General features: G+C 57.6%; 1 protein-coding gene across 6 annotated transcripts in view; it reads right to left on the bottom strand.

Annotated features, from left to right (window-relative positions):
- Positions 1 to 25518, bottom strand: part of PFKFB3 (6-phosphofructo-2-kinase/fructose-2,6-biphosphatase 3) — an 82804-nt gene that overhangs the window by 11115 nt on the left and 46171 nt on the right. For 2 of the 6 annotated variants that reach the window (XM_021065030.1, XM_021065027.1), the window contains exons 1-10: positions 14433 to 14879; positions 7399 to 7524; positions 6437 to 6533; positions 5769 to 5835; positions 5261 to 5335; positions 4908 to 4964; positions 2161 to 2285; positions 1511 to 1718; positions 1067 to 1213; positions 832 to 936 (exon numbers count right to left, since the gene is read on the bottom strand). In XM_021065030.1, coding sequence (XP_020920689.1) covers positions 832 to 936; positions 1067 to 1213; positions 1511 to 1718; positions 2161 to 2285; positions 4908 to 4964; positions 5261 to 5335; positions 5769 to 5835; positions 6437 to 6533; positions 7399 to 7524; positions 14433 to 14508 — 1083 coding nt within the window. In that variant the 5' untranslated portion in view covers positions 14509 to 14879. Of the gene's footprint in view, positions 1 to 831; positions 937 to 1066; positions 1214 to 1510; positions 1719 to 2160; positions 2286 to 4907; positions 4965 to 5260; positions 5336 to 5768; positions 6534 to 7398; positions 7525 to 13408; positions 14179 to 14432; positions 14895 to 25518 lie in introns of those variants that run through there. The other 4 variants (XM_013980318.2, XM_021065028.1, XM_021065031.1 and 1 more) reach the window with 4 other exon arrangements.

Here is a 25518-nt window from a genome sequence, read left to right on the forward strand (position 1 = left end):
AAGAATACTGTGGATGTACCAAGAGCCACTGAGCTGCGTCGTTTAAACTGGCTACAATGATGACTCACTTGATGAGAATTTTATCTCAATAAAAGGAAACTGGAAAAGAAAGGGAAAGCCTCTGGCTTTTATGACAGGACCCTCTGTCACTAACCAGGTCCCAGGGGTGGCAGAGACCAGGGACAGCATGCTGGGCTTTGAGGAACTGACGTGTGACAAACCGCAGGCCTGTGAGTGCCGCAGACAGAAAGGACCCCCTCTAGGTGTCCCCAGGCCAACCTTGGCCCCCAGAGCACCGCGTGCACCTGGACTCCATCCAAGGCCCAGGCAGCTGCTCCCGCAGCCCTAGCAGGGCGCGCGGGGCGGGGTGGGGGGACTTTCTGGCCCAGGGTGCCCTCCACCACCATCGGGGCCTCAGTACCAGTGACCTGCTGACGTGTCTGCCAGGTTGCCTGGAGTCAAGGGAGCCCACATGCAGAGTGAATCACCACCTAAGACTGTTTTTCTTTCCCCAGTCGTTACATACGTCATTAGCCAAACACAGCTCTGCCTGCCTGCCTCTCGTAGGAAAATACACCGTGTGTCCCCTGAGCTGTTTACAGGGATTAACTCGGGAAGACCGGATTCAAAGGCAGGAGTGCCAGGACGAGCATCGGGACAGAGGTGGAGGGTAGACGCAGGGGCCCTTCCCCGCTGGAGTCCCCAGGGCCCCAGCAGCCCCGTGCCCCAGCGGACACGGGGTTTCGGGTCCACCCCGGCCCCTCCCCCATAGCACGCCTGCTGGCCCGCTGGAGTGCGCACGCGCGCGGGGCCCGAGGGGCGGGCACGCACCTCCCCGGTGGGATAGCGGTAGTAGTACTTGTCCTGCTCCCGCAGCGCGTACTCCTCGGGGTACGTGTCTCTGATCTCCTCGTAGGTCATCTCCTCACAGACGCCCTGCCAGGAACACCCAGCGTCACTTGGGTGATGGCGCGGGCCGCGGGTGGAGGGCTCCCGGGCGGCAGATCCCGGCAGAGGCCCCCTTGCCCTCCGGGCCCCGCCGCCCCGGCGCCAGACCCCGACCTACCGCGTCGATCTCGTTGAGCGCCTTCCACTGCTCGTAGGGCAGCTGCAGGGCCTCGGCCGTCTGGATGGTGCTCTTCAGCTGGCTGGTCCACACCTTGAGGTCCTTCAGGTTCTGCTCCTCCACGAACTTGCTCAGGGCGCTGGCAAACTGGGAGGGGGCGGGCCGAGGGGCACACGCGGGAGTCAGGCTCTGCCCCCGAACTGGGCCCCGCCGCTCTGCCAGCCGCCTGTGCTGCCGGTGCACACGCACCCTCCCTGAGCCTGCGCTCACACACACGCACACATTCATACACACACATACCGACATGCACAGAGGGACACACAGACTCAGACGCACACACAGACATACATACACACACACATATATACACATACACCGAGGGACACACGCAAGGACACACAGCCCCACCCCTCGGCTCCCCGCCCGACCCCGCTCCCCTCCTACCTTCCTGCCCCTGCTGGACAGGCCCGAGTCCCCTCCGATCTTGCCCTGGAGGTTGTGCTCGCTCTCGCCGTGCCGGCACAGGTAGATGGTGCGCGGCTGCACGTGGATGTTCATCAGGTAGTACACGATGCGGCTCTGGATGTGGTCCTGCACCCTGTTCACCAGGAACCGCCGGCCCACGTCGATCACCTTGATCAGGGACAGGTCCCTGCACGGGAAGGCGACCAGCCTGTCAGAGCCCCGCCGACCGCACGCACTGACCGCCCCACCCCGCCGCGGAGACACAGCCCCCCCGCTGACCCGCGGCATCAGCGCGCAGGGGCTCTGAGGGTGCACGACCCAGGCGGAAGGAGTGCTGGAGAGGCGGGCTGGCCTCTCGGCGACGGGAGAGAAACAAGAGAAGGAAACGAAAAGAAAGGAGACCTCAGAGGGCAGCAGCAGGATGGGGCTCAGATATCCACCTTCCACACCTGTACACCGTGTCTCGAGTAGTTACAACACACCCGAATCAAGCATTTTCTTAAAAAAAAGGTACTTTAAAAGAGGGTTTATAAAGGCATCAGGAGCTTAATGGTTCATGAGAACATCAAGAAAACATGCAAAGCCCTTCAGTAGGTGGTTGAGACAGTGACCTCCTAGGAATTAATTACCTGTCACATTTGTCAGGGTCGAGGGGCTGGTAGCTGGCTTCGTAGCAATTAATTCTCTTCATGAAATCGTCCATAGCTTCTGCTGAGTTGCAGTCTTTGTAATCCGGGCTGGAGAGCTTCACTTCCTGTAACACCACAAAGAGGCAGCTGATGAATCACGCTGGAAGGCTTTCTGCTTAGCATGAAGCAGGATTTGGGGCTTTTGCAAACGAGGAAAAGCAGGGACAGGAGCAGGATGCCAATGACCCTACCCAGCATCGCAGGAGGAAAAAGAGCGAGAGAAGCCTGGGCGTGGAGTCAGGACCCCCACAATTCCCCACGAGGGCACCCACAGTGGACAGGCTCACTGATGGGGACGAGGATTCTAATGACCCCTCTGATGGGCCCTGACTCCGGATCCATCCAGTAGCCAGATCACCAGCGGACAACCAGCCCTCCGTTCAACTGAGTTGCCCGTGAGCATCCGCAGCGCTGCCCCCACCAAGAGGACGTTGCCGGGAAGCAAAGGAGCCCCTAGAGGTGCCCTGGGCGCCTGGCAGAATTCCTCCTCTAATGCCCACAGTCGGGGGCGGCACACGCTTGTAACTGGTCCCCGAATGATGCTTCCCAGCCTGGACCACATGCCCAGTCCTGTCCAAGGCTTGCTCTCTGGGGACGGAGGACAGGTGCCCCTGGCCTGCCATCCCCTCACTATATAATAGGCCTAAGCCACCTGGCAGGTTTCAGGGAAACCCAGAATTTTTGAATGCATGGACTCTTTGGGCCCTCAGCAGTGACCAGGGCCATGAAAGAGAGGCAGGCGCTCTGCAAAACTCCCAAGTCCAGTGGGGAGGAGTTTTCACAGATGCATGGCTTCAGCTGGGGAAGTTGCGAGAGTCCTGGGTCCAGGAGGCTGGGAGGGATGGCCGCATGGCAAAGGGAATTTGCTGAGTCCCGCGGAATTCAACGCTCCCAAATGGTCAGAATGGTTGACCATGGATATTTTAGCACGATTTGAAACAAACTCTGAGTTCACGGGGCCCTTTCTCCAGCACGGCCTGCCCCATAAAAAGCACAACAGAAAGGCGTAATAATGACAAAGATGCCTTGGGGCTTCATCGGAGTAAGATTTCTGAACACGGAGGGCTGAGGCAAAGGGCTCCGTGAGGTCACAGAGAAGGACACAAGTCGTGAGCTCCTGGCCAAGCGAGTGTCAACCGCTCATCGGGGGAGAACTATTCTGCAGCTGCGCTTTGCTTCACGCCCAAGTGGACATGGTAGAACCAAACCAAAGAAACAGAGCAAACGCTTTGTGGAGAGCACGGCAAGGGCCGTCTCCTCATCCTTTGAGCCTCTTGCTTTGGAGCCGCCGAAACCAATCTGGACTGATTTTCTACCATTTCAATAGCCCTTCCTGAAACATGAACTCATTTCTGAGAAATGCCTGCAAAGAGTCCCACTTCCTTGGAGAAAAGGCCTAATCCCAGAAGCTAATGAACCCCTCTGCACGCCTGCAGTGGCCAAGCTCTAGCGTTCCCTGTAAAGTGTCAGATCTGATTTTTTTCTTTTTCTTTTTTTAAGGCTGCACGTGTGGCATATGGAAGTTCCCAGGCTAGGGGTCTACGCCACAGCCACAGCCACTCCAGATCCAAGCCTCATCTGTGACCCACACCACAGCTCATGGCAACATTGGATGCTTAACCCACGGAGCGAAGCCAGGGATCGAACCCACATCCTCATGGATGCTAGTCAGGTTCTTAACCCACTGAGCCGTGACGGGAACTCCCAACCTGATTTTCTTTATAAGTAACATCTTACCCTGATGTATTTAAGTTGCGAAGAAAATTATCTACAATATGAGAAGGTGACTTGTGGTAAAGTCTTCACAATAACCATTTGTCTATGATCTATTGCCAGCAAGTGAAATTTAAGAATTAATTGAGGAGTTCCCATCGTGGTGCAGTGGCAACGAATCCGACGAGGAGCAGTGAGGTTGCGGGTTCGATCCCTGGCCTCACTCAGTGGGTTGAGGATCGGTGTTGCCAAGAGCTATAGTGTAGGTCACAGACGCAGCTTGGATCCCGTGTTGCTGTGGCTGTGGTGTAGATCAGCAGCAATAGCTCTGATTAGACCCCTAGCCTGGGAACCTCCATATGCCACAGGTGCGGCCCTAAAAGGACAAAAGACCAAAAAAAAAAAAAAAAAGAATTAATCGAATTAAGCTGCCGGTTACCCCCAATTTACCTGGGCAGCCTCTCCCTGACGGGGGCGAGTGGAACAGGAAGATGGCGCTACCGCCCCCCACACTTCCCAATCCTGGGAATTCTGCCTTCCGTCTGCTGAGTCCCAGGGGCTTTTGTCATTCTGCAACCATTCTCATCTACCAGGGACCTTAACAGCAAGAGATGGCCTCCTGCCTCCTTTCCCGTCGGGACCGGCGAGCTGCCTTCTGCCCCAAGCAGCCCCCCACCCCCCAGCTGCCAAACTGCCATCCACAGAAACTGTCCAAGGTCCCCCAATTTCTCTCTCATATCCCCAAAAGACTGCTTTCAGCTGACTGTCTGAAAGGAGCTTGATAAAGGCAGTCCAGGTCAGAGGAGGTGCTTCGAAGTTAAACAGCACCCTGCACTTCTAACCTCCCGGAGTCCCTCTCAGACAAAGCCACCAAGCAGCTGGGAGGGCCAGCGTATTCTCAGGGTCCAGGCACTTCTCCGGGACGACCTGGTCCCTCACTTCTCTCAGGTTGCCACACCAGCGGGGGCTCTTACCATGATGTTTGAGGCCACGACTGTAGGGTCATCGCACACAGACTCAATGAAAAACACCTGGGAGGAGGCAAGTCAGAAACGTTAGGAAACACGAAATCCAGGCCAACGCAAAGGGCCAACTTGGGATCACGTGATGTCACCACCATGGGGGAGCCGGAAGGACCCCACTTATCATCCCCAAATACAGGTAGAAGAACAAGTCCCACTCAGTCCCAAGTCCTTGGCCCTCCCCAAAGAGGGAACACCCCTGTCCCCAAGCACGGCGCACAGGGGCTCCAGATCCAGGCATCAGCCGACCCTGTGGGGTTCCCTTGCTGCTGAGTTGCTCCGGGCAGGACAAGAAGCCAGCTCACCTTGAAATCATTTTCTTTGGCAAAATGAAGGATCATGTGTCTCCTCTCTCTAGTAGTGTTGGTGGCATCAAAAACCTGGCAGGGAGAAAGAGGGGCAGTGAAGAGAGCCCAGTTTGACTTCACGGGTGTTTACCAAACCCCCAAAGGTCAGGCCTGTCACGTTCTGGGGCTCCACGAGAGACGGCACCCCCCAGCGTCCCCCACTGCCTCCCACACCCAGGGACCCAAGCGGGGTGGGAACGGTCCTTAAAGCAATTGAGAAGCAGCATATGCCAGGGAGGGGGCACGAGGAAGGGACACTGGTCCCCAGCCTGTCCCCGAGGGCGGTGCCCACCGCCTTCCTCCTGGGTCCCCAGGCTGCCCCTGCCACCTGCTTCCCTCGGCACTTGGGCCAGAGACACCTGCCCCCGTTTGAGGTGTCCCCACATGGCTGTGTCTACACTCCTGCTCTCCAGGGTACCATCGCACTATGGGGATCCCGACGGGGCGTCTTATTCCCCAGACTTACCGCAATTTGGCCCCCTTCCTTCGTGAGGTAACTTTTCACGTCTCTCAGGGCAGCCAGCGCACACTGCCTGCGACACAGAAAGAGCACGGGTGCCTCAGAGCCAGTCCATCCAAGGGGAAAGCCAGACACCCCCAGCTTGCCCCAGCAAGTGGGGTGACCAGGATCCCACTGCCAAACTGTGCAGGGGGCCAGGACCACCGGATCCGGGCTCCCAACCAGAGCCCTGCCCACGGCCACGGCCCTGGGGAGCTGGTCTCCTGGGGGCTGCACACTGAGCCCCCCACCCTGGGAGCTTTCAGAGCACGACGCCCAGGTCCCGTCCAGGCAGGGCTGGCATCGGGGTGGTGCCGAGCTCCCGCGGGATTCTAAAGTGCAGCCCCCACACATGGGGTCCCTTGGGCTTAAAAAAACTCCTTTTCAAACACAAACAGACGACTTTTCCAGCAAAACAATTTTGCTCGTTCTGAATGAGCTGTTACTGGTGGTCTGCATTGCATCAGCGGAATCAGACCATCTGGGAGCAGAGGAAGGCAGGGGGGCTCCAAGGCGCAGAGGCCAGGGCTGCTATATGGGGGGGTGGGTAGTGCCTCCCTCACAACCAGGGGCACGGAGCAAAGCGACACAGCCCCCTGCCCACCCCACCTCCCGCCCCGCAGCCCGGGCCTCACTTGCGGACTCTCATGGCCTCCTCGTTGTCTGGCCGGAAGAAATTGTAGGAGCTGTACTGCTTGACGGCCTCCCGCCGGTATTCCCCGACGTTGAACACTGGACGGAAAAGAAAGGGCCCTTAGCCTGCCATGCTGGCCACCAGGCGGGGGCCCCTCGCGGCCAGGAACACTCATTCCAAAAAAGGAAACCAAGCCAGCACAGGACTTGCACAAGATTCCAGGAAGCCCTGGAAACCAGACCGCTCCACGTCCAGAACCATCACCAGCCTGGAAGGCAGCCCTGCTCCCCCAGACCCAGCACTGCTCACAGCGGCCGGCTGCTCTGGGCCGCCTCCTAGGGCCCAGCCTGCAGACCAGGGAGAGCTGGAGGCTGAGCCCCAGAGCAGGTGGCAGCCATACGTCTAGGGAAAATCGGGGCGACGACTCCTGCCCACAGGGCTGGGAGCGAGTGACGCTCACACGCATGGCCGGGTCCACAGCAGCCACTCTGCCGTCCAGCGGCCCGAGCCGAGGGGGGGCGCTGGGTGCCAAGTGGGGGCTTCGTGTAAGAAGCACCGCACGAGCCCCAGGGGGACAGCAAGTGTGAAAAATCCATCACTAGGGGTCGGATCGGGAGGGTGCTCAGGGCTTCCTCCCCGTAGCTGGGGAGGCCGGACGAAGCTTCGCAGAAATGTCGCCCAGCACAGACTGTCATCTTGTGACAGTCAGCGAGGGAATTTCCCAGCCAAGGGCTGCTGCGGAAAATTAAAGGAAAAGATCCGCCCAGACTGCGGTGATCAGAGAAGGCTTCCTGGAGGAGGTGAGGGCTGTGGGGGGCAGGATGCGGGGCAGTGGGGATCAGAGCAGCGGGGGAGAAGACACTGGGTGCAAAGGGAAAGGGCAACCTTTTTTTGGGGGGGGGCTGTCTTGGCCACGGGATGGCAGCCTCAGGGGGCCAGTCCTGGCCTGGGGCCGCGGCTCACCTTTCGTGGGGACGCCGATCCAGTTGAGGTAGCGGGTCAGCTTCTTGGAGATGTAGGTCTTGCCGCGGGCAGGGAGGCCCACCATGACGATCACCGTGGGCGAGTTGGCGAGCTTCGGCCCACAGGCTGCGGAGAGCAACACAGACGGGGCGGGGATGAAGCACCAGCGGGGGGGCGTCCTTCGTTCCCACCTCGAAGCTCCCGAATTTTACAATCCCGCAGGTCGGGGCCCTGCTGGCCCAAACCCTCGCTCCCACAGCTCTGAGGTCCCAGCGGCAGGGACCTCCTATCCCCGCATTCCCAGCCTGACAGCCGAGGGCCCCAAGCCCAGCCGGGGACTGGCCAGGACGCCCAGAGTGGAAAGCACCCTGGGGAAGAGGAAGGGACCCCTGGCACCAGCAGGGGCGAGGCCATCCGTAGGAGAGGCCCTTTCCAAGTGCAACATAAGCTGTAACTCGAGGTGGCAGGTTGGAGCTGCCCGGGCACAGACAGAGGCCGACTGTCAATTTCTGAGCCTCCGCATAGGAGATCTGCGTGGCCTTCCTACAAAAAGTCATCTTTAAAAGGCAAGTTTAGGAGTTCCCGTCATGGCTCAGTGGTTAACGAATCCGACTAGGAACCATGAGGTGGCGGGTTCGATCCCTGGCCTGCTCAGTGGGTGGAGGATCCAGCGTGGCTGTGGCTGTGGCTGTGGTGTAGGTTGCCAGCTACAGCTCCGATTAGACCCCTAGCCTGGGAACCTCCATATGCCACGGGAGCGGCCCTAGAAAAGGCAAAAATAAAAATAAAAAAAATAAAAAAGGCAAGTTCAACAAGAGTTTATCAAATGGAGCGGTGCAGGGGCCCAGAAGGACGACCCCCATAAACCTAGACTCTCCCGCCCACCTCTGCCCCTTGGAAGTTCTGACTGATGCCAGTCACAGGGGCCCCAGGCAGGGCCAGGGAAACCCACAGGACTGCCTGTGAAGCCCCTCCTGGCTTTGCTGCTGGACCACTGTCCCAAGTCCTTGGCACCTCGACAAGATAAAACAGTGGGAAGGGAGGCTTGCACTGGATTTCAGGAAGGCAGCCCAAAGAACCCCATTCTGGACATTTCAGGGGCAGCGTCTCGCCCCTGAGACTCTCGGGCACCCTGGTGACAAGAGTGCTCAGGAGCCCGGGGCCACCACCTGCTTGCTCCCCACCAGCCCCGCAGCCCCCTCCCCCTGCTCTGGCCACAGTACAGGCAAAGCCCCTCAGCTGCACCTCAAAACCGAGGTTCTCTGTGTAAGTGGGAGAGGCCCGGACAGGAGGGAGGAGGAGTGGCCACCAGGCCGCTGACTGCACAGGCCCAAGGAGATGCCTCCTCTTAAGGTGGAAGCCCCAACACGGCCCCATGTTGGCCCTGATGACCAAACTGAGGTCACATGTCCAAACACCAGCCATGCAGTCACAGGGTCTGACCCTGGACCCGCAGGCGGGGGCTGTGGAAGATGCAAACGTGCGGGGGCTGTTTCGTCTTCGGTGCTCCTGGACCATCTCCAGGCAGCCTGAGGACCAGGAGCAAGGCCATCGGGGGCCAGGAAACACTGGGCTGGGAGGGCTCAGCTGCTGTGGCAGGAACAAACAAGTTCCTAGAGAAGAGAGGCCTTTTCCTGCCCGCACGGGCACAACAGGGGACAAAGAAGCAGCGGGGAGCTTTCCTGAGTCCCCAGGGGGCAAGCAGAGAAGGCTGGCAGCCTCCACGTAAACCCGTGGGGACAGAAGACACACCCACAGTAAGCCATGTGGCAGCGGCAGGTGACACACGAGAAAGTGAAAGTGTCCTCCCTTGTGCCTGGAAACAGCACTCATTCTGCTACTGCGTCCCCAAGCCGCCAGCTCTCCCCTGGTCTCATGTGATGTCCTCACTAGGCCCCTGCTCCGGGGAGCAGCCAGACCCGCACAGAGATGGACACACACACACACTCTCAGCTGTGCACAGGCGCGGAATGCTTTGGTTGGCCTCGTGCCAAGGAAGTGGAGACAGAGGCTGACGGATTCATCAAATGGAGGATTATGTCCATGCCCACTAATCACAGGGGCACATCTCCTCTGGTAGTAGACAGTTGGAGAGGGAAAAAAAAAGCAAACCCATTAAGATACAGCAGGGCAAGCATCTTAAGCCAAAAACGCAAACTCCATCTCAAACGCAAATAAACCATCACGTCCTCGTCTGACAAAGAAGTCATCCCCCCTCTTCCTCGGGCTTCTTTTTTTTTTTTTTTTTTTTTTTTGTCTTTTCTTGAGCCACTCCCAGGGCATATGGAGGTTCCCAAGCTACGGGTCGAATCAGAGCTGTAGCCGCCGGCCTACACCAGAGCCGCAGCAACACAGCATCCAAGCCCGAGTCTGCGACCTACACCACAGCTCACAGCAACGCCGGATCTTTTAACCCACTGAGCAAGGCCAGGGATCAAACCTACAACCTCATGGTTCCTAGTGGATTCACTAACCACTGAGCCACACGGGAACTCCTTCCTTGGGCTTCTTGCATGAGGTTCAAGGAGCTGCCAGAGGGACTGTCAAACGTGCCTGCCGGGGCCCCTCCGCCTGCGGTCCCCAAGGGAGCAAAGAAGCCACAAAACTTTGTAGTGAACCCCTCGGGTCTTACCCCCCCCCTTAAACTCAGAGCCCATGGCAAGTACCTTCGTGGTCCTCCAGTCACCTGCTCCTGCCTGGGTTCCCCTCCGACCCTCAGCTTCCTCTTCTCTGCAGCCCCTCCGCCCCCTCTCATCTGTCACACCTTCCTCCCTGGAACTCTGCCTCTTCCTCCTCCTCCCCAGCAGCACAGGGATCAGAGAAGACAGGTACGGAGTTTACCGCAAGGTTTTCCAAAAAGTACTTGTGGGGCAGGGGACGCACAGAAGTCGGAGGGTGAGGAAGCCGACATCCGCGTGCAGCCCGGGGACAGAGGCTGCACGGGCGGTTCGCGGTCCAGCCCTGCTGCCTGACTGAGCTGCCAACCTCTCCGGCTGCTGGAACCCACTGCCTCAAGCAGGCAGCACAGACTCCCAGCCAGCGGTACTGAGGGACTCCAAACGCAGGCTCTGCAAGTAAAATAAACCCAAGGAAGACACTCTGCTGATGCTCCCTGATCTGCGCCCCCAAGCTTTGTACCCGCAGGCGCTCTGAAATGCTAACCTCAAAAAGATGTCACGTGACGCACACTCTTCTCTTCTGAGTAGCTAAGTTATGCTCCAGCGAGTTTGGGGTGGGGGTGGGGGCGGATGGAAAATAGTGCGGTGTAACCGCGGGTGTGGGCGGGGTCGGTGCCCAAGACGGCCCTGCCGCGTCTGCAGTAACCATGGCGACCTGCCCCCCCCCCCCAGAAAGGGCAAACCACACGCGGCTCAGAAAGCCTTGCTGTGACTCTGCGGTGACAGCATCCGTGAAGGGCTCTCTGGGAAACAAGGTCCACGTGCTTGGCCCTGGGAGAATGGACGGCAGGAAGGGACAGCGGACGCTTGGCTGTGGCCCGCTGGACACAAAGCCTCCTCTCCTGGGATCACATCAGCCCAAGAGTCCGATCCATCCGCGATAAGAAGCCACATTCACACAAGCTCCTCGCGGTGGGGAGGGGTTGCTGGGGTCTGCGGGCGGGAGAACCCGGGCCCGCAAAGCCTCTTTCAAAAGTGCTTCTGTTCTATGTGGTGCAGGCCACCTGCATCCACTACTTCCCAGCACGTTTTAACTCTGCCTAATCTCTACCCAGCGAACCGCCCTCTCAACACAGCCGCAGTCTCTGCCAGCCGCTGAAGGACCGGCGTTCAGCGCATCAGTTGGCAGTACAATAGCACGTGGCTGAGAGGGTCTAGAACCACAGAGTTCAAAGCCGGGCCCCAGTACTTCCTCCGGCCTTGGATGAGTTACCTGACCTCTGGCGTCTCCTTTGCCCCTTTCGGTGAAATGCAAGGATGCTTCATCATCATTCCTGGGCTCAGCCTCAGGGTAATATGCATGAGATGCCGGCCTTTGTGGCCTCCCACAGTAAGTCCCACTGCACAAGTGACAGTGGACAGGCCTGGGCCTCTCTAAGGTCCTTCACTCCCGAAATCCTCAAGCACTTCTTCCTCAGTTAGCAGTTCTCAACCTAAGGAGCTTCTGAAAAATTCTGCCCGGGCCCCACCTGCAGCGCCTCCAACTTGGTGTGGGTACCAGCCTGGCTTTTTCCCCAAAGTCTCCTCTAGATGACGCTACTGTGCAGCCGGGGCTGACAATCACTGCCGTAAATTATAGCAGCCACCCAAGGATGAGGTCGCCGTTTCTCTGGAACCCCCATCTTCCCTCTTAAGTCAGGGGAAAACCGTCCCGCAGGGGTGAGCCCCTGCTGAGACGAAACCTTTCTATCAGCAGACAGGACATAATACCTTCGCAGAAGAGGAAACTGGCTTGAGTGGAGAAGTGCTAAGTTGGGACCTGCACACAGATCTCTCAGCTTTCTGGGAGGATCAAGAGAAGGCATCGCCAGCTCCTGCCAGGCCGTAATTCACTTCCTTGTGCATTCAGCTGATTCACTCACCGGGGAAGCATCCTGTGTTACCGTCTGCACTTGAAAGAAGCCACCGGTTTTGGAAGCAGCATTTACCGCCACCAAGCCTTAGCAATGGGGCACCCAACTGATGTGCTTCAGAAGCAGAAATACCCCCAAACGAATCAAGCTGGGGCGCTCTGTGGCTGTTTTACTGTTCTTTGGAGAGAACACCCACATTTTAGTTAACACATCCCCAAGCTGCCTGCTGCAGACCCCAACTAGGACACCACGGAGAAAGATGCTGCCAGGGTCAGCGGGGGAGGGGGGATCCATCCAGCATTTGCGATGCCATTAAAGGGGGGAGGGGCAGGGAATCAGGAAAGACGTCAAGAAGAAATACCTTCTTTTTTCGCTCTTGGATGAGACAAATGGGACTCTATAAACCGAGAAAGACAGCACTACTAAAAATAAGGGCGTGCAAGCAATAAATATCCAGGGTGCAGATATTTTTATAAGACAAAAGTGTAACCCCAGAACCACACACAGGGATTCCAAGAGTAGGCGGGGACAAGAACTTAATCCATCAGCTTTAGCAAACCCCCTCTCCCCAGCTCTGAATTGTTCTGACAGGGATTTTTAGGCAAATCTCTCATCTGCGTGTGAGACGTGCAGACTGATGGGAGCTAATGGATGGGTCTCTAAAGCCTGGAGGAAGTGTGGCTGCACACTGGGGTCGCAGGATCACGCTCTGAGCCAAGGCAAGCCCGTCGCAGTGCCCTCCAGCCAGACCTCCCAGTCCCCACCCCACCACGAACCCCAGGGGACAGCTCAGGGGGTGTGTGCGCGTCTATACTCACATACGTATAAATACAGGCATTTAGTGAACCAACTTACATTCGCTTGACCCATTACGGTTTACAAAGCACTCCATAAATATCTTTTATTCAAAAGTCAGGGCTCTTTCTGCATCTTGCCGTCTCCCTCAAATTTAGGGTGCTCCGTTCCCCACCCCCAGTAGGTTTTATAGAAATGTGGTCAGCCCCAGACCATGGCTTAGCAAGCTATTTAAGAGCATAACTGAAAGGGCTGGAGAACAAGACACAGACCTGCAAGGCCCCCAGCCCTTAGCGACACTGCACTGAAGCCTCGTTCTCCTCCAGGCCCCTGCAGCCGGCTGGACCTGAGGGATCAAGCTGACTGAGGAGCAGCCCCCAGCCTGGGGAGCCCCTTGCCTTGTCCTCATCCTGGGCCGATGGAGAAGCACCCCAGGGTCGCTCTCCCCACCTGCTGGGCCAGGTCTGGGATGGGGAGGTGACTCACACCTGGGCAGAGCCTGGAGCAAGAGCTGTCACGGTAGCCTTGGTGACCAGCCCCTGAGAAATGTGGCAGCAGAGGAGGCCAGCAGGCCACCTAGCGCCCAGGGGCCGAAGATGCCTAGAAGCCACCAGGAGGGTTTGCACCTGAGATCCGATGTTTCCCTCTCCCGCAACCTGACCTGACCTCGAGCAAAACACTCACCACGGTCTCAGCCTGGTCTCAGCCCGTCCACCTGTTGGGCTCCTGGGCGGGGTCCCCGGAGGAGTGATGTGGCCATCAAACCACTGGAACCACCCTTTCAAGAGGTGGCTCTCTCCCTGGCTGGGGACGGGCCCCAAGGTAAACCTTCCCAAAGCATTTATGGGCCATGACAGGCAGGGTGGGGAGGTGAACCGCAGCAAAGCCTGAGTTCAGTGCGTGTCGGTGCCCTCGTGGGAAAGGCTGCCAACTGTGCAGTCGCCGATTGCAGACCCTCCCCAAAAACTGCACAAAGGCTTGGTTCCAGACAGCTCCCTTGCCGCCCCCAGGACAGGAGCTAGAGGCAGGAGCGGCGGGTAGAGAGAAAGAGAGAGAAGACAGAGGTGTAAAGGAACTAGAGAGAGGAGATGAGACAGGAAGAGAGAAAAACAGAAGATGGGAATATACAGAGAAACAGGAGGATGCAGTGAGGGGCGTGGAAATACAGAGCCGGGGAGAGGTTAGAGAACTATATAGGGAGGGGAGAGGCGACAGCGAAAGACGACGGATGGAGGGACCGGGAGAGAGGAGGGGAGGAGGCGATGGACAGAGAAAGGGGGTTGAGACCCGAGGAGGGGCGGCCCGGGCCGGGGGACCAGCCGGCACCCCTTCCCGCGCGTCCGCGAAGCCCAGGCTCTCCGCGGCGCCCCGGGCGCGCTCGCCGTTTCCGGGTCCCCCTGCGCTCCCGGCGCGAGCCGAGCCGAGCCGAGCCCCGCGGAGACGGCCGCAGGGCCACAGCGCCCCCGACGCCGGCCCGGGGAGGCGCAGCGCCCGCGGTCCCCGCCCCACGGCGAGGCCGGCGGGGAGGAGCGGGGGGCGCCCGGGCCGGCGCGGGGACGGCGTGGAGGGCGGCGCCCGGCGGGCCCGAGCGCGCCGGCGGAGGGGAGCCGGCACAAAAGCGCCCGGCCGGCGCCCGCCACACAATGGCCCGGCTCTCCCCGCGGCGCGCCCTCCCCGGCAGCGGGGCCCCGCGCGCGTCTGCACTCACATCTAGGCAGCGAGGGGCGGTGGTCGACCGGGATCCAGATCTTCTGCACCCGGCTCTGAGTCAGTTCCAAGGGCATCTTCCCAGCCGAGACTCGGCGGCCCTCCGCCCCTTCTGAAGAATTCAGACTTGGGGAGGAGAGCGGCCGGTCGACCCCCGAAACAAAGGGGGGAGAAGGTGCGTGCGCGAGAGCGCGGCTTTTTGGAAACGTGCTTTGTGCTAAATCACTAACGCTCGCCCGGGGCGTGAGGCTCCACCAGCGCTGCGAGAGGGGCGGGGGGCTGGGGCTGGACCCGCAACTCCCGCAGGGCCGGGCTCGTCCACTCGGGAAGCCCCGGGATGCTCGGAGCGCAGTGACAGCCGCGGTCCCCGTGCGCTGACTCGAGTGCGCCGCAGTCCCCACCCGCACGCCTCCTCTCCGGCTCCTCTGAGATGCCTCGCGCTCCGCCCTGGCTTTTAAGAATTCGGGCCGGCAGCGACGCACACGTCAACCCCGGGGCGGGGACGCATTCCTCGGGTTCCAGCCCCCTTTCACGTGGGAGGAGGGTGGCCTAGCCTGGAGGCAGCCTGCTGGCGCCCCCTGCAGGCCGGTGACAGCGGTGCGCCGGGCCACGGAGGTCCCTCAGATAACGCCCCAAATCAGTCTCCTCCTATTATCCCCTAAAAACAACCTGCACGGCTTCCCAGAATAATCACTTGGGCTGTGCTGGGAGGAAAGAAAAAGCTCTGTCCAGGCCAGTGTGCGGGGCCCTGCAGCCGAATCCCCAGGGACGCCGGTTAAAATGCATCCTACTGACTCGGCCTCTCTGGGAAAGGGACCCCAATACTCTGCATTTTTAACACGCGGTCCATGTCAGGCACAGTCAAGGTGAAGGCCCGGGTTAAAGGCTGAAGAGAGGTTAGGAGGGCCTGGGGGGGGGGTGACTCTGCCACCCTAGAAGGAAGCCAGAGGGAGGATGTTGACAGCCTCTGTGGGGTCGGTCACTCCCTGGCGGAGCTGCTCCCTAATAATACCTGTGAGTCACATCCACCACGGAGATGGGGGCGGGAAAGATCCGGACCGAGCCCGGACCGAAATGGAACGCAGCACCTTGATTTTCACGGTCAACATGTGCAATATTTCCGATATACCTTTATTTCCCCGAGTAGAAGAGTAAATAAAATTAGATCCTATTGCGACCTGCAATTCATTACCTGCCCGCAAGCCCCGGAGTAATTATTGGGAGGCGGCGTCTTGATTGTGCAAGCCCCTAAAATTCGTGGCATTTAACCTGCACAGCCCCTATTGCACCTCCTCCGCGCCCGTTTGTGGTGTCTGTGTCCCTTCTGCCTCCCCGGTCCTCGCAGATTTGCATCAGTCAGCTCGCGACTTGTGACCGTCGTGTAGTCAGGCCAGTGGCCGCCCCGTGAAGACCTGGGGTGCCTTGTGCGGGGTCTGCAGCATTACAGGGATGTGACTCTGGCACGCGATGCCTCAGCCCGAGCGCGGCCCTGCCCCGCAGAGGTGCATCCCTCGCGCTGGGGCTGCGCTGTGATTGGAAGGAGGCGGCGCTCGCTGAAACCCACCCCGCCGCCGCGGAACAGTCTGCGCAGAGGCTACCACACGTCGCTCACGTACCGCATGGCTCGGCTGGGACGGCGCCCGCTCCCTGGCGGCGGGCAAGCTGCTCCCGCCCGCCCCGCCCCGCCGGGCCTCCCCCTTCCCCGCACCCCAGCCCGCCCGGAGGCGGGAGCGCCCGGCCGGTGGCCCGAAGCACCCCCAGCTCCAGTCCAGGCACCCCTCCTCCCCCAGCCCGCCCAGGGTCGCAGAGCGCCCAGCGCTGCCCACCGGGTGGGGACCCCTCCCCCCTCCCCCCTCCCCGAGCCGGGACCTCCACTCTGGGGACCCCACCCGGCCCAGTGGCCTCACTTTCCGCGCACCCCAGCCCACCCAGGGATTCAGAGAGCCCAGTGTCTCCCCCACCGGGAGGGGACGCTTGACCCTCTGCCCCCGCGCCCCGATTCCCACGCCGGGCACCCTGCCCGCCCGAGCATCCCCCACTTTCGACGCACCCCAGGGCGAGGAGCGAGCGTCGCCCACCGAAAGGGTGCCCTTGACCCCCTCCCCCCGCCCCTCCCCGCCCTAGGCCCACCCCCACCCCCGCCTCCCTCTCCCCGGAGTCCCAGCTCTCCCTCCCACAGCTTTGCTGACTGTCTGGTTTTGGCGCTCCGGCAGCTGTTCAGAAACCTGAGTGCATTGCATTTGGACTTGTTTTTCTGCAGCGGGAGCAAATGCCGGCGATGACATCCTATAACGCCCCAGGGAGTCCCACTCCACTCTTGAAATAAGAGTGGGCTGACCCAAAGGGGGAAAGAGCAGCGAGCCAGCGGTCGCCCTGCCTGCTGCCCCCAGCTCTCTGGGGTCGGGGAAGGGGCTGCTGCACCCCGCAAGCTCGAACACCTTGGCTCTCGGCGGAACCCAGTGTGCCCGCCTGCCTGCGACTTTCCTACTCATTCTTTTCTGCACCCTGAGTGGCAGGGCAAGAGGACAGGGTGGCATTCTTCCAACCCTCCAACCTCGCAAACAAGTGTGGGTTTCAGCTCGGGGGAGAGCAGTCCATACCGCGAAGGCACACCTTTCATCTCCTGATGGCACCTGACCAGGGCCCAGCTCTGAAGCAGTTGGCCGTCCTGGGGCTTCCAACTAAGCATTCGCACTCCACACCCAGCCCTGGCGCCTGCCCAGCCTGGGTGTCAATAACACCTCAGGGCTTCAGCCATCCCCTCTGCAGAGCAGAGGCCAAGTTCCCTGGACCTCCTCCTGCACCTGATGGGCCAGCAAACACGAGTTGCACCCCCTCCCCCCTCAGATATCCAAGTGCAAACAAACTGGGAGGGAGTGTGGGACAAGGATGAATTCACACTTTTAAAACAGAACTTCCCATTGTGGCACAGCAGAAACAAATCCGACTAGAATCCATGAGGATGCGAGTTCGATCCCTTGCCTCGCTCAGTGGGTTGAGGATCCGGGGTTGCCAGGAGCTGTGGTGTAAGTCACAGACTCAGCTGGGAGCTGGCGTTGCTATGGCTGTGGTATCGGCTGGCAGCTGCAGCTCTGATTTGACCCCTAGCCTGGGAACTTCCATATGCCACGGGTGTGGCCCTAAAAAAGCCTGGGGGCAGGGCAGCCAGAAGTGGTGCTGCCCTTGGGACCCTGAAGTGCATACGCTGGGGTTTCCTTGTAGAAGATAAAATTGCTTCACTGCAAAGTCCTTTACAAACAACCCAACTGCATCTGAACTCCAGGAGTGCACTGGTTCAGAGCTGACCCGTTTAGACACCCACTTCTTTCCCTAGTTCTGTTAACGACTCCATCGGGGTATCCAACTACCTCTGGGGCTTTGACCAGCTCCCCAATCTGGCGAGCAGGCACGCCGTCCTTCAGAAAAGGCAGCAGAGAATGTCAAAGTTCCTCTACCATAAGGATGAGAACAGCTCCAGGGACTAGAGGGGGGGGTCGATTCTATGACCCATGGTCCTGGGCATTATCAAGGCTGGAAGGGCTCTTCCAGAGGATCCAGTCATCCTCTAAATGGGTAAAGGGAAGTTTAGAGATTAGAGGGGTACGAACGAGGCCAAAGGTCAAGGAACACAACCAGTTAGGAACCTTTCCCCCTACTTGACACGGACAGCTGATGGCTCCCTGGGGACCTAGGATGGGCACAGCCAGACCCCGGCTGGGGTGCTGAGTGGAGTCCCGGGGAGGGAAGAGCCCCCTCTACTCAGACCGTCTCACCCAGAGCAGCTGAGCAGATGGCAGGAGCCGGCAGGGAAGCCTTCTCTCCCGGCAGTGCCTGGTGGAGGTGCCTAGCGGTCGAGGAGAATTCGCTGGCTAGGTTTAGACGCAGAAGGGGCCGTGGGAGCGGGTTTTCGACCCAGCCGCCCTCTTCGCAGTTCCCTCTGCGGGCCAAGGTCATGGAGCCCTGCTCTTCTGTACCTACAGCAAAAGGCAACCCCAATTCCATGGTCCCGAGCCAGTGAGGCCGATTTCAGCATCGGGACCAGGCTGCAACCGCCCCCTTCGCCCCAGAGAGAGGAGCCAGAACAAGCCACGGCAGGCTGCGGGCAATCAGAGTTGCTAATTAGACTCAAAGTGTCGTCACTCGCGCCGGTGAACCATCCCGTGTCTGAGTGAAGAGAGACACCAAAGAAAAGATGGAAAGAAGCCCTTAGCTCCCAAAGACAGGGGAGAGGGCGGCCTTTTCCTTCTTTTTAATGAAATGCTTGTCATGCAGCCACGAGGGGGAACAGAGACAGAGATGGCCGCACGGTGCCACACTGGCGGGTTGAAAACCCCGTTCGGAACCCGCACACAGAGGTTTATGGCAGCTGTATTCATAATCGCTAAGAGGTGGGAGCAGCCAAGACATCCTTCAGCAAGTGATGGATAAATAAACTGAGATGCCTGCAGACCATGGGATCTTATTCAGGGTTCAAAAGAAACGAGCCGTCCAGCCATGATAAAGACACAGGGGAACATTAACTAAGGTGACCAAGTGAAAGGTGCCAAGCCGAAGAGGCCCCAGAGTGTACGATTCCAACTCTGTGATGTTCTGGAAAAGACACAACTAGAGGGAAAAGATGAACGGTCCCCAGGGGTTAGGGAGCAAGGGGGGTGAACAGGTGGAGCAAAGAGGATGTTTGGGGCAGAGCTGCTCCGTACGACATTATAAGGATGGTTACGTGACCTCATGCACCTGTCCAAACCCGCTGAACATACGCCACCCACAGGGACTCCTAAATGACAGACAACCATGGAGTCTGGGTGATGACGACGGGTCAGTGCAGGTTCATTCTCAGTAAAAAGGTACCATCTGGCGAGGGATGTGGATGATGGGGGCGGCTGTGCCTGGCGGGGCGGGGCGTATGAGCATGCTGTACCTTCTGCTCAATTTTGCTGTGAATCTACGAGTGCTCTAAAAAAAAATAAAAAATAAATTTTGGAAAATCACTATTTTTCTTCAAATACTATATACATTGTTCTCCAAATAAGGGGACTGACCCATCTCATTATGAGGGTTATAAGGACAGCTGTATGCAGCCCCATCCTGATAGTGGGGGAACCGTGGCAACTGAAGCCCTACTGAGCCTTCCCGCACGTTTCCATCTCCCTCTGCTCCGTCCTTGTCACTCCGCTTCCTGTCAGCCTTTCCTTTTTCAAGGGCACACCCCCGACCTCGGGACCACACTCTTAAATCCACCCCTTGGTTCTCACATCAGCATCCCACCTGCTCTGAGACTATTTTACACCCCCTGTCAACCTCACCAATATCAACACATAGGTTCCTTGTGTGTAAACATATTATTTTAGGACCTCGAAATATTTGTGCTTTAAAAAAAAAAAAATCAGATATCCTGTGGGCTAGTGAACAGGCGTGAACCCACAGCAGTTTCCTGGTTGTGATATTTGACGACAGTCATGTCAGATGTCACCACTAGAGGAAGCTGGGTGAAAGGTTCCTGGGACTCTGTATGCTATTTTGTAAGTTCTTGTATTTCAAAACGAAAAGTTTTTTTTCAAAAACTCCAAAAATTGAAAATCAGCGCTAGCTCCGTTTGCTTAAATTTGAGACGAAACACAAGGGAGAAAAAGGAAAGCACAGATGGGACAGATCCAGGCATTGAGGGAGAAGGGAACGGGGTAGAAAGGCAGCCAGGAACTCTTCAGTGATTTGCATGTGTTCCTAACACCTCTGCTTCTTGCAAATGATACACATATACAAACGGAATTTGCACGAATCCTGCACCTGTGGGCAAAGAGAATCAAGCTCAAGCTGTGTTTTACGCTGGGGGGCGGAGGATGCTATTTCTGGGCTTTGCGTAAATCTTCTTTAATGGGTGTGTAGTCTTGGTCACCAATTTGCATGCACGACGCAGAATGAAGAGGAGACACACGCAGAGTTCAGCAGAGGACGGCAGACAGCCACGCTGAGCCTGTGTTTCCTGGAGGGACAGGAGGCTCAGGGGTGAGCCGTTCACCATCCATCCTCTTCTGGTACATTTATTAGATGCTCACGGGCAGTCGCTTGCGCATCAGACGCTGCAGGGAACAGGTCGCACCTGGAATCCCAACAATCTGGAGTCCAGCCAAGGAGAGGAGCCGGTGACCGGTGATCACGCAGCTGTCATCCCGGTGCTCTGAGCTCCGGCTCACACTGAGCGTGAGAGAGAAAGCGCTCCCACAGACCAGAGGCGGACAGGGACCCACGTTAGAACAAACATATGGAACAAGAAGGGAGGTGTCAGGTCAGGTGCCATTAAGCGGGATGCAGGCTCAGGGCAAGTCCATGCTGGGACTGGAAGCAAAGTCGGCCTGTAATTGGGGCAGATCAACTAGGAATTTCACATCCATCTCATTGTTCTTTGTCTCTGCCAAGGCCAAGAGCACACAGGAAAGCAAAGCCAGCATCTCTCATCTCTTCCTACAACCAACAAGAAGTCACGGCAAGCCAGCTGTCCTGGGGCCCTAAAGTCACGTGAGATGCGGTCCTTGTCAGAAGTATGAATTCATTTTTGAGTTTCATCGTGTCCCTACCACACACACACACACACACACACACAAACACACCCCTACGTTTTTCCCTTAGAGCTGATAAAGCCGAGGCTCGGAAATATGAAATTACTTTCCTCTGATCACATAGCTAATAAGCCAAGGAATAACCAACAAGACCTCCAACTAGGCTGGTCTTCTTTCTGGTGGCTCCCAATTCCATTACTTGGGTCCCCTTCCCAACAACAAGGCCAACAACCAAATTCTGGATCCACGCGGTTTTGATGACAAGGTCCAAATTACTTAGTATTTGGTGAGCAGGTGCACATAAGGGCCATCTTCGACTGCTACACAAATGAATAAACTAAAAACTTCCAAAGGAACCTACAAGGTAAAGTGCTACCTAGAGATGAAGATGGGGAGCCAGCCCCCCAAAGTCCCAGCCCTCCTGCTGCGGCTGTCACACCTGGACAGCCCTCCTTTCTGATGCAGAAAAGGCACGTGGTCGCTGCCACAGCAGAGCCAATGGAAGGAGAAATAACGGCTTTTATGAGCTGTAACTGTATCAGCATTAAGGAAATGGAGGAAGCCTTGGGCTTTCTGTGCACTTCCGAAAGGTTTTAAGATGCCCAAGTTTATTAGTAAAAATGTGTGGTAAAAAAAAAAAAAAAAAAAAAAAGTCCTCTGTCTCTGATACAGATCAAATTCTCTGATAGACCTCACATTTCTATGGTTAATAATACATCTTGGGAAGTTCCCATTGTGGTGCAATAGAAGCAAATCCAACTAGTAACCATGAGGTTGTGGGTTCGATCCCTGGCCTCGCTCAGTGGGTTAAGGATCCGGCATTGCCATGAGCTGTGGTGTAGGTCGTAGACACGGCTCGGCTCCCACGTTGCTGTGGCTGTGGTGTAGGCCAGCAGCTGCAGCTCCGATTAGACCCCTAGTCTGGGAACCTCCATATGCCAAGGGTGTGGCCCTAAAAAGCAAGCAAACAAACAAAAAAACACCTTGGAGTTCCTGTTGTGGCTCAGTGGGTTAAGAACCCGACACAGCGTCCCTGAGGACTCAGGTTGGATCCCTGGCCTCACTCAGTGGGCTAAGGGCCCAGCAGTGCCACAAGCTTCGGTGTCGGTTGCAGACATGGCTCGGATCTGGTGTTGCTGTGGCTGTGGTATAGACATGCAGCTGCGGCTCTGATTCAAACTCTAGCCCGGGAACTTCTGAATGCGGCAGGTGCAGCCCTAAAAAAATAGTAATAAAAAAGTAATAATACATATTGACGGCCTCAGCCACGTTGTGGACAGCACAACATCGCCGAGACTCCAGGACAGGGCTTCCCATAGAAGCTACAACCACGGCTTAATGTCTCCCAGTCATGACAAGAAGCGGGAGAAACTAGCAGCAGGATCATGCTCTGGTTACCCCTCCGAGACCCCAAGTGCTCTGCCTCCGACACGCTGCGCTGTGACACGCTGTCGAGATGGCCTGCGTTCCGGTTTTTAGCCTACATTCCCAGTCGCCCTTCCAGGTATCTGGAGTAAGAGGCGACCAAGCCGAGGACACATGAGCGAAGGCGCTGGCGCCGGATGTGGGTTCAGGGAAGAGCCAGGCAGGGGGAGAGGGCTGGAGAATGGCGGGGCACTGGTCAGGCCACATCTCGTGGCTCCTGATCCCAGCAAGGCACCAAGAGGCACCCAGAAGGACGAGCAAGGGGCCGGGAGGGACCTTGGTGTTCACGGCTGTTTGTATCACAAGGGCCAGAAACAGCCCGGTGGGTGGCAGGTGTCCGGCCACACAGGTTGACAGAACGCACGTTTGTTTAAAGACCGGCCTCTGGTTACTGGATGAAGAACGGGTTATATAACCCGCAGACGACGGTCCTGGGACCCTGCAGTGACAGTGACATTCAGAATCTCTGGCTGAGGTTGCTAAGGCAGGGGCGGGGAGGAGAGCTCAAGATACAGGCCCCTGCATGGCAGGAGTTTCAAAGGACTTGGCTCCCCTTTTCCCTTCCACTCTTCCCCCGAAGCGCATTCAGCCTGCAAAACCACAAGGGCAGTGCAAGCCAGAAACCTTTATTCTGGGAAATTCCTCTCCAAGGTTTGAAAACAAGAGGCAGGGGTGGGGCAGAACGAGAGCCAGGTGCTGGAATCCATCACTCTTCATGCTTTTATTGATTTATTTTGTCCTTTCAGGGCCGCACCCGCGGCACAGGGACGTTCCCGGGCCGGGGGGCGAATGGGAGCTGCAGCTCCCAGCTACACCACAGCCACAGCAACACGGGATCCGAGCCACATCTGCACCTACACTGCAGCCGCGGCAACGCCGGATCCTTAAGCTGCTCAGCGAGGCCAGGGATCAAACCCACATCCTCACAGATGCTGTGTTGGGTCCTTAACCCTCTGAGCCACAACAGGAACTCTGAGGACCCCATTCCTGGACATTGGGACCTGCAACCATAGTATACAAGGAGGTAAGGGACTCTCAGATCCTGGAATAAGGACCAATTAATGGGAAATTTGCTGAGAAACTCATGCATCAGTTTCTCTGCCCCACCAGGCACAGAATCCTTTCTTCACAGACAAAGCGTCCCTGAGCAGATCTGAACGTTCTATTCCGACCAGCAGCTGATCTCCTAGAAACGTACCAGGAGGGCAGTCTAGTTTCAACACCATTCTCTTACTGGTCTGGTTTGGGACTTATTCTCCCTGGGCTGGACCATCTCTGACTGCACTGCTAAAATCCAGCTTCTCTCTCTCTCTCTCTTCTCTTTTTTAGGGCCTGCACCTCTGGCATATGGAAGTTCCCAGGCTAGGGGTCGAATCAGAGCTGCCAGTCTATGCCACAGCCCCAGCAACTCGGGATCCAAGCCACATCTACAACTTAACACCACTGCTCACGGCAACAGATCCTTAACCCACTGAGCGAGGCCCGGGATCGAACCCAAGTCCTCATGGATGCTAGTGAGGTTTGTCACCTGCTGAGCCACAACGGGAACGCCTAAAATACAACTTCTAAAGTAGGTGGAGGGTTTTCTGAGAACATCACTAAATAACTGAGGCTAAGTTAGACAATTCTGGAATTCTTACGTTTGATAGCTGAGATTGTTTCTTCATCGCTAAGAAAGCTATTGCTCAGCCATTAGTCATGGGACAAAGAGGCCAGACGGATGCCAGGGACAGTGAGGACACCCTCTAAAGACCTGAGCAGCCCCTGGCCCTCACTGCCCCAGGGCAAGCTCATGACAGCACAGCTACCGGTTACGAGGCAGGAGGAGGGACGGCCAGCGCCGCCCTGGTACAGAAGGCTGGACCTTGAATCTGCACGCAGACACTCAGCACTGCTCTCTGGGGTCAATGGACACATCCCACCTGGCCTTCCTCTGCCACCCATCCCCCAAACACCAATAACCTCTTTTTTGGTTGTTGTTCTTTTTACAGCGGCACCTGTGGAATATGGACGTTCACAGGCTAGGGATCAAATCAGAGCTGCATCTGCGACCTACACCACAGCTCACAGCAACGCTGGATCCTTAACCCACTAAGCAAGGCCAGGGATTGAACCCGCATCCTCATAGACACTAGTTGGATTCCTAACCCACTGAGCCGCAATGCAAACCCCAGGAACCTCTTCATGTAAAAAGACAGCGGATATAGCAGAATTTTCCCAAGAGCCAAAAGCCCAAGTGCCCATCGACAGATGAAGGATAAACAAAATGAGGTAGAGCCGCACAGTGGAACGTTACTCAGCCATGAAAAGGGCGAGAGGTCCTGACACACATGGCGACGTGGATAAACCTGAAAACAGGACCACTGTGCACTGAACTGTGTGACCCTGAAACCCCGCATTGAGGCCCTGACCCCAGGACCTCAGACTCTGGTTACATTTGGACACAGGGGCTTTAAAGGAGGAATTAGTTAAATGAGGCCATTAGAGTGACCCCCCCCCAACACACACACACACAGAGCAAAGAGCCAAAGTCAAAACAACCCAGGTTCCCTGCCCAGGCCCCTGGCAGGACAGAAAGTGACAAGTGGCCCACCCTCTGCCACGCGCGGCGGGGGCGACGTGCCAGGAGCCACCACGGTGGAGAGAGTGGGGCACGGGCCGTGTTGCAAACCTGCCTGGCCCCGCGGTGCGATTGCCCCATCAGGGCTGGCATCCTTGCCCCGGCTCTGTTCCCCTTGTACTTCCTCCTTCTCTGGGTGGAAAACATTCTAAAAATAGATCAAGATCGGGGCCAGAAAGTTTAAAGGCAGGTTTTGGAAAACAACACTGACGACATGGTGGAGCGCCCCCCGCAGCCAGGCCGGGCTATGGCACAGGCTCCGTCCCCGGGCGCGGTGGTTCCTTGCTGGGTGGCGCCCTGGAAGGGATGGGAAGAGACTCGTGAGGTCAGCGACAGAGCTAGACGGGCAATAAGGAGCAAGAGGAGATAAAATGACAACCCCGGACAAACCCGGGGGAGCAGACTTGCATCGTGAGCAGAAACCAGATTGTGGCCGGAGGCAGGGGGCAGCTGCGGGACAGACTGGGGACGAGGGCCTGCCCCGGGGA

Source organism: Sus scrofa, chromosome 10 (genome assembly GCF_000003025.6).
Source record: "Sus scrofa isolate TJ Tabasco breed Duroc chromosome 10, Sscrofa11.1, whole genome shotgun sequence".
Taxonomy (NCBI): domain Eukaryota; kingdom Metazoa; phylum Chordata; class Mammalia; order Artiodactyla; family Suidae; genus Sus; species Sus scrofa.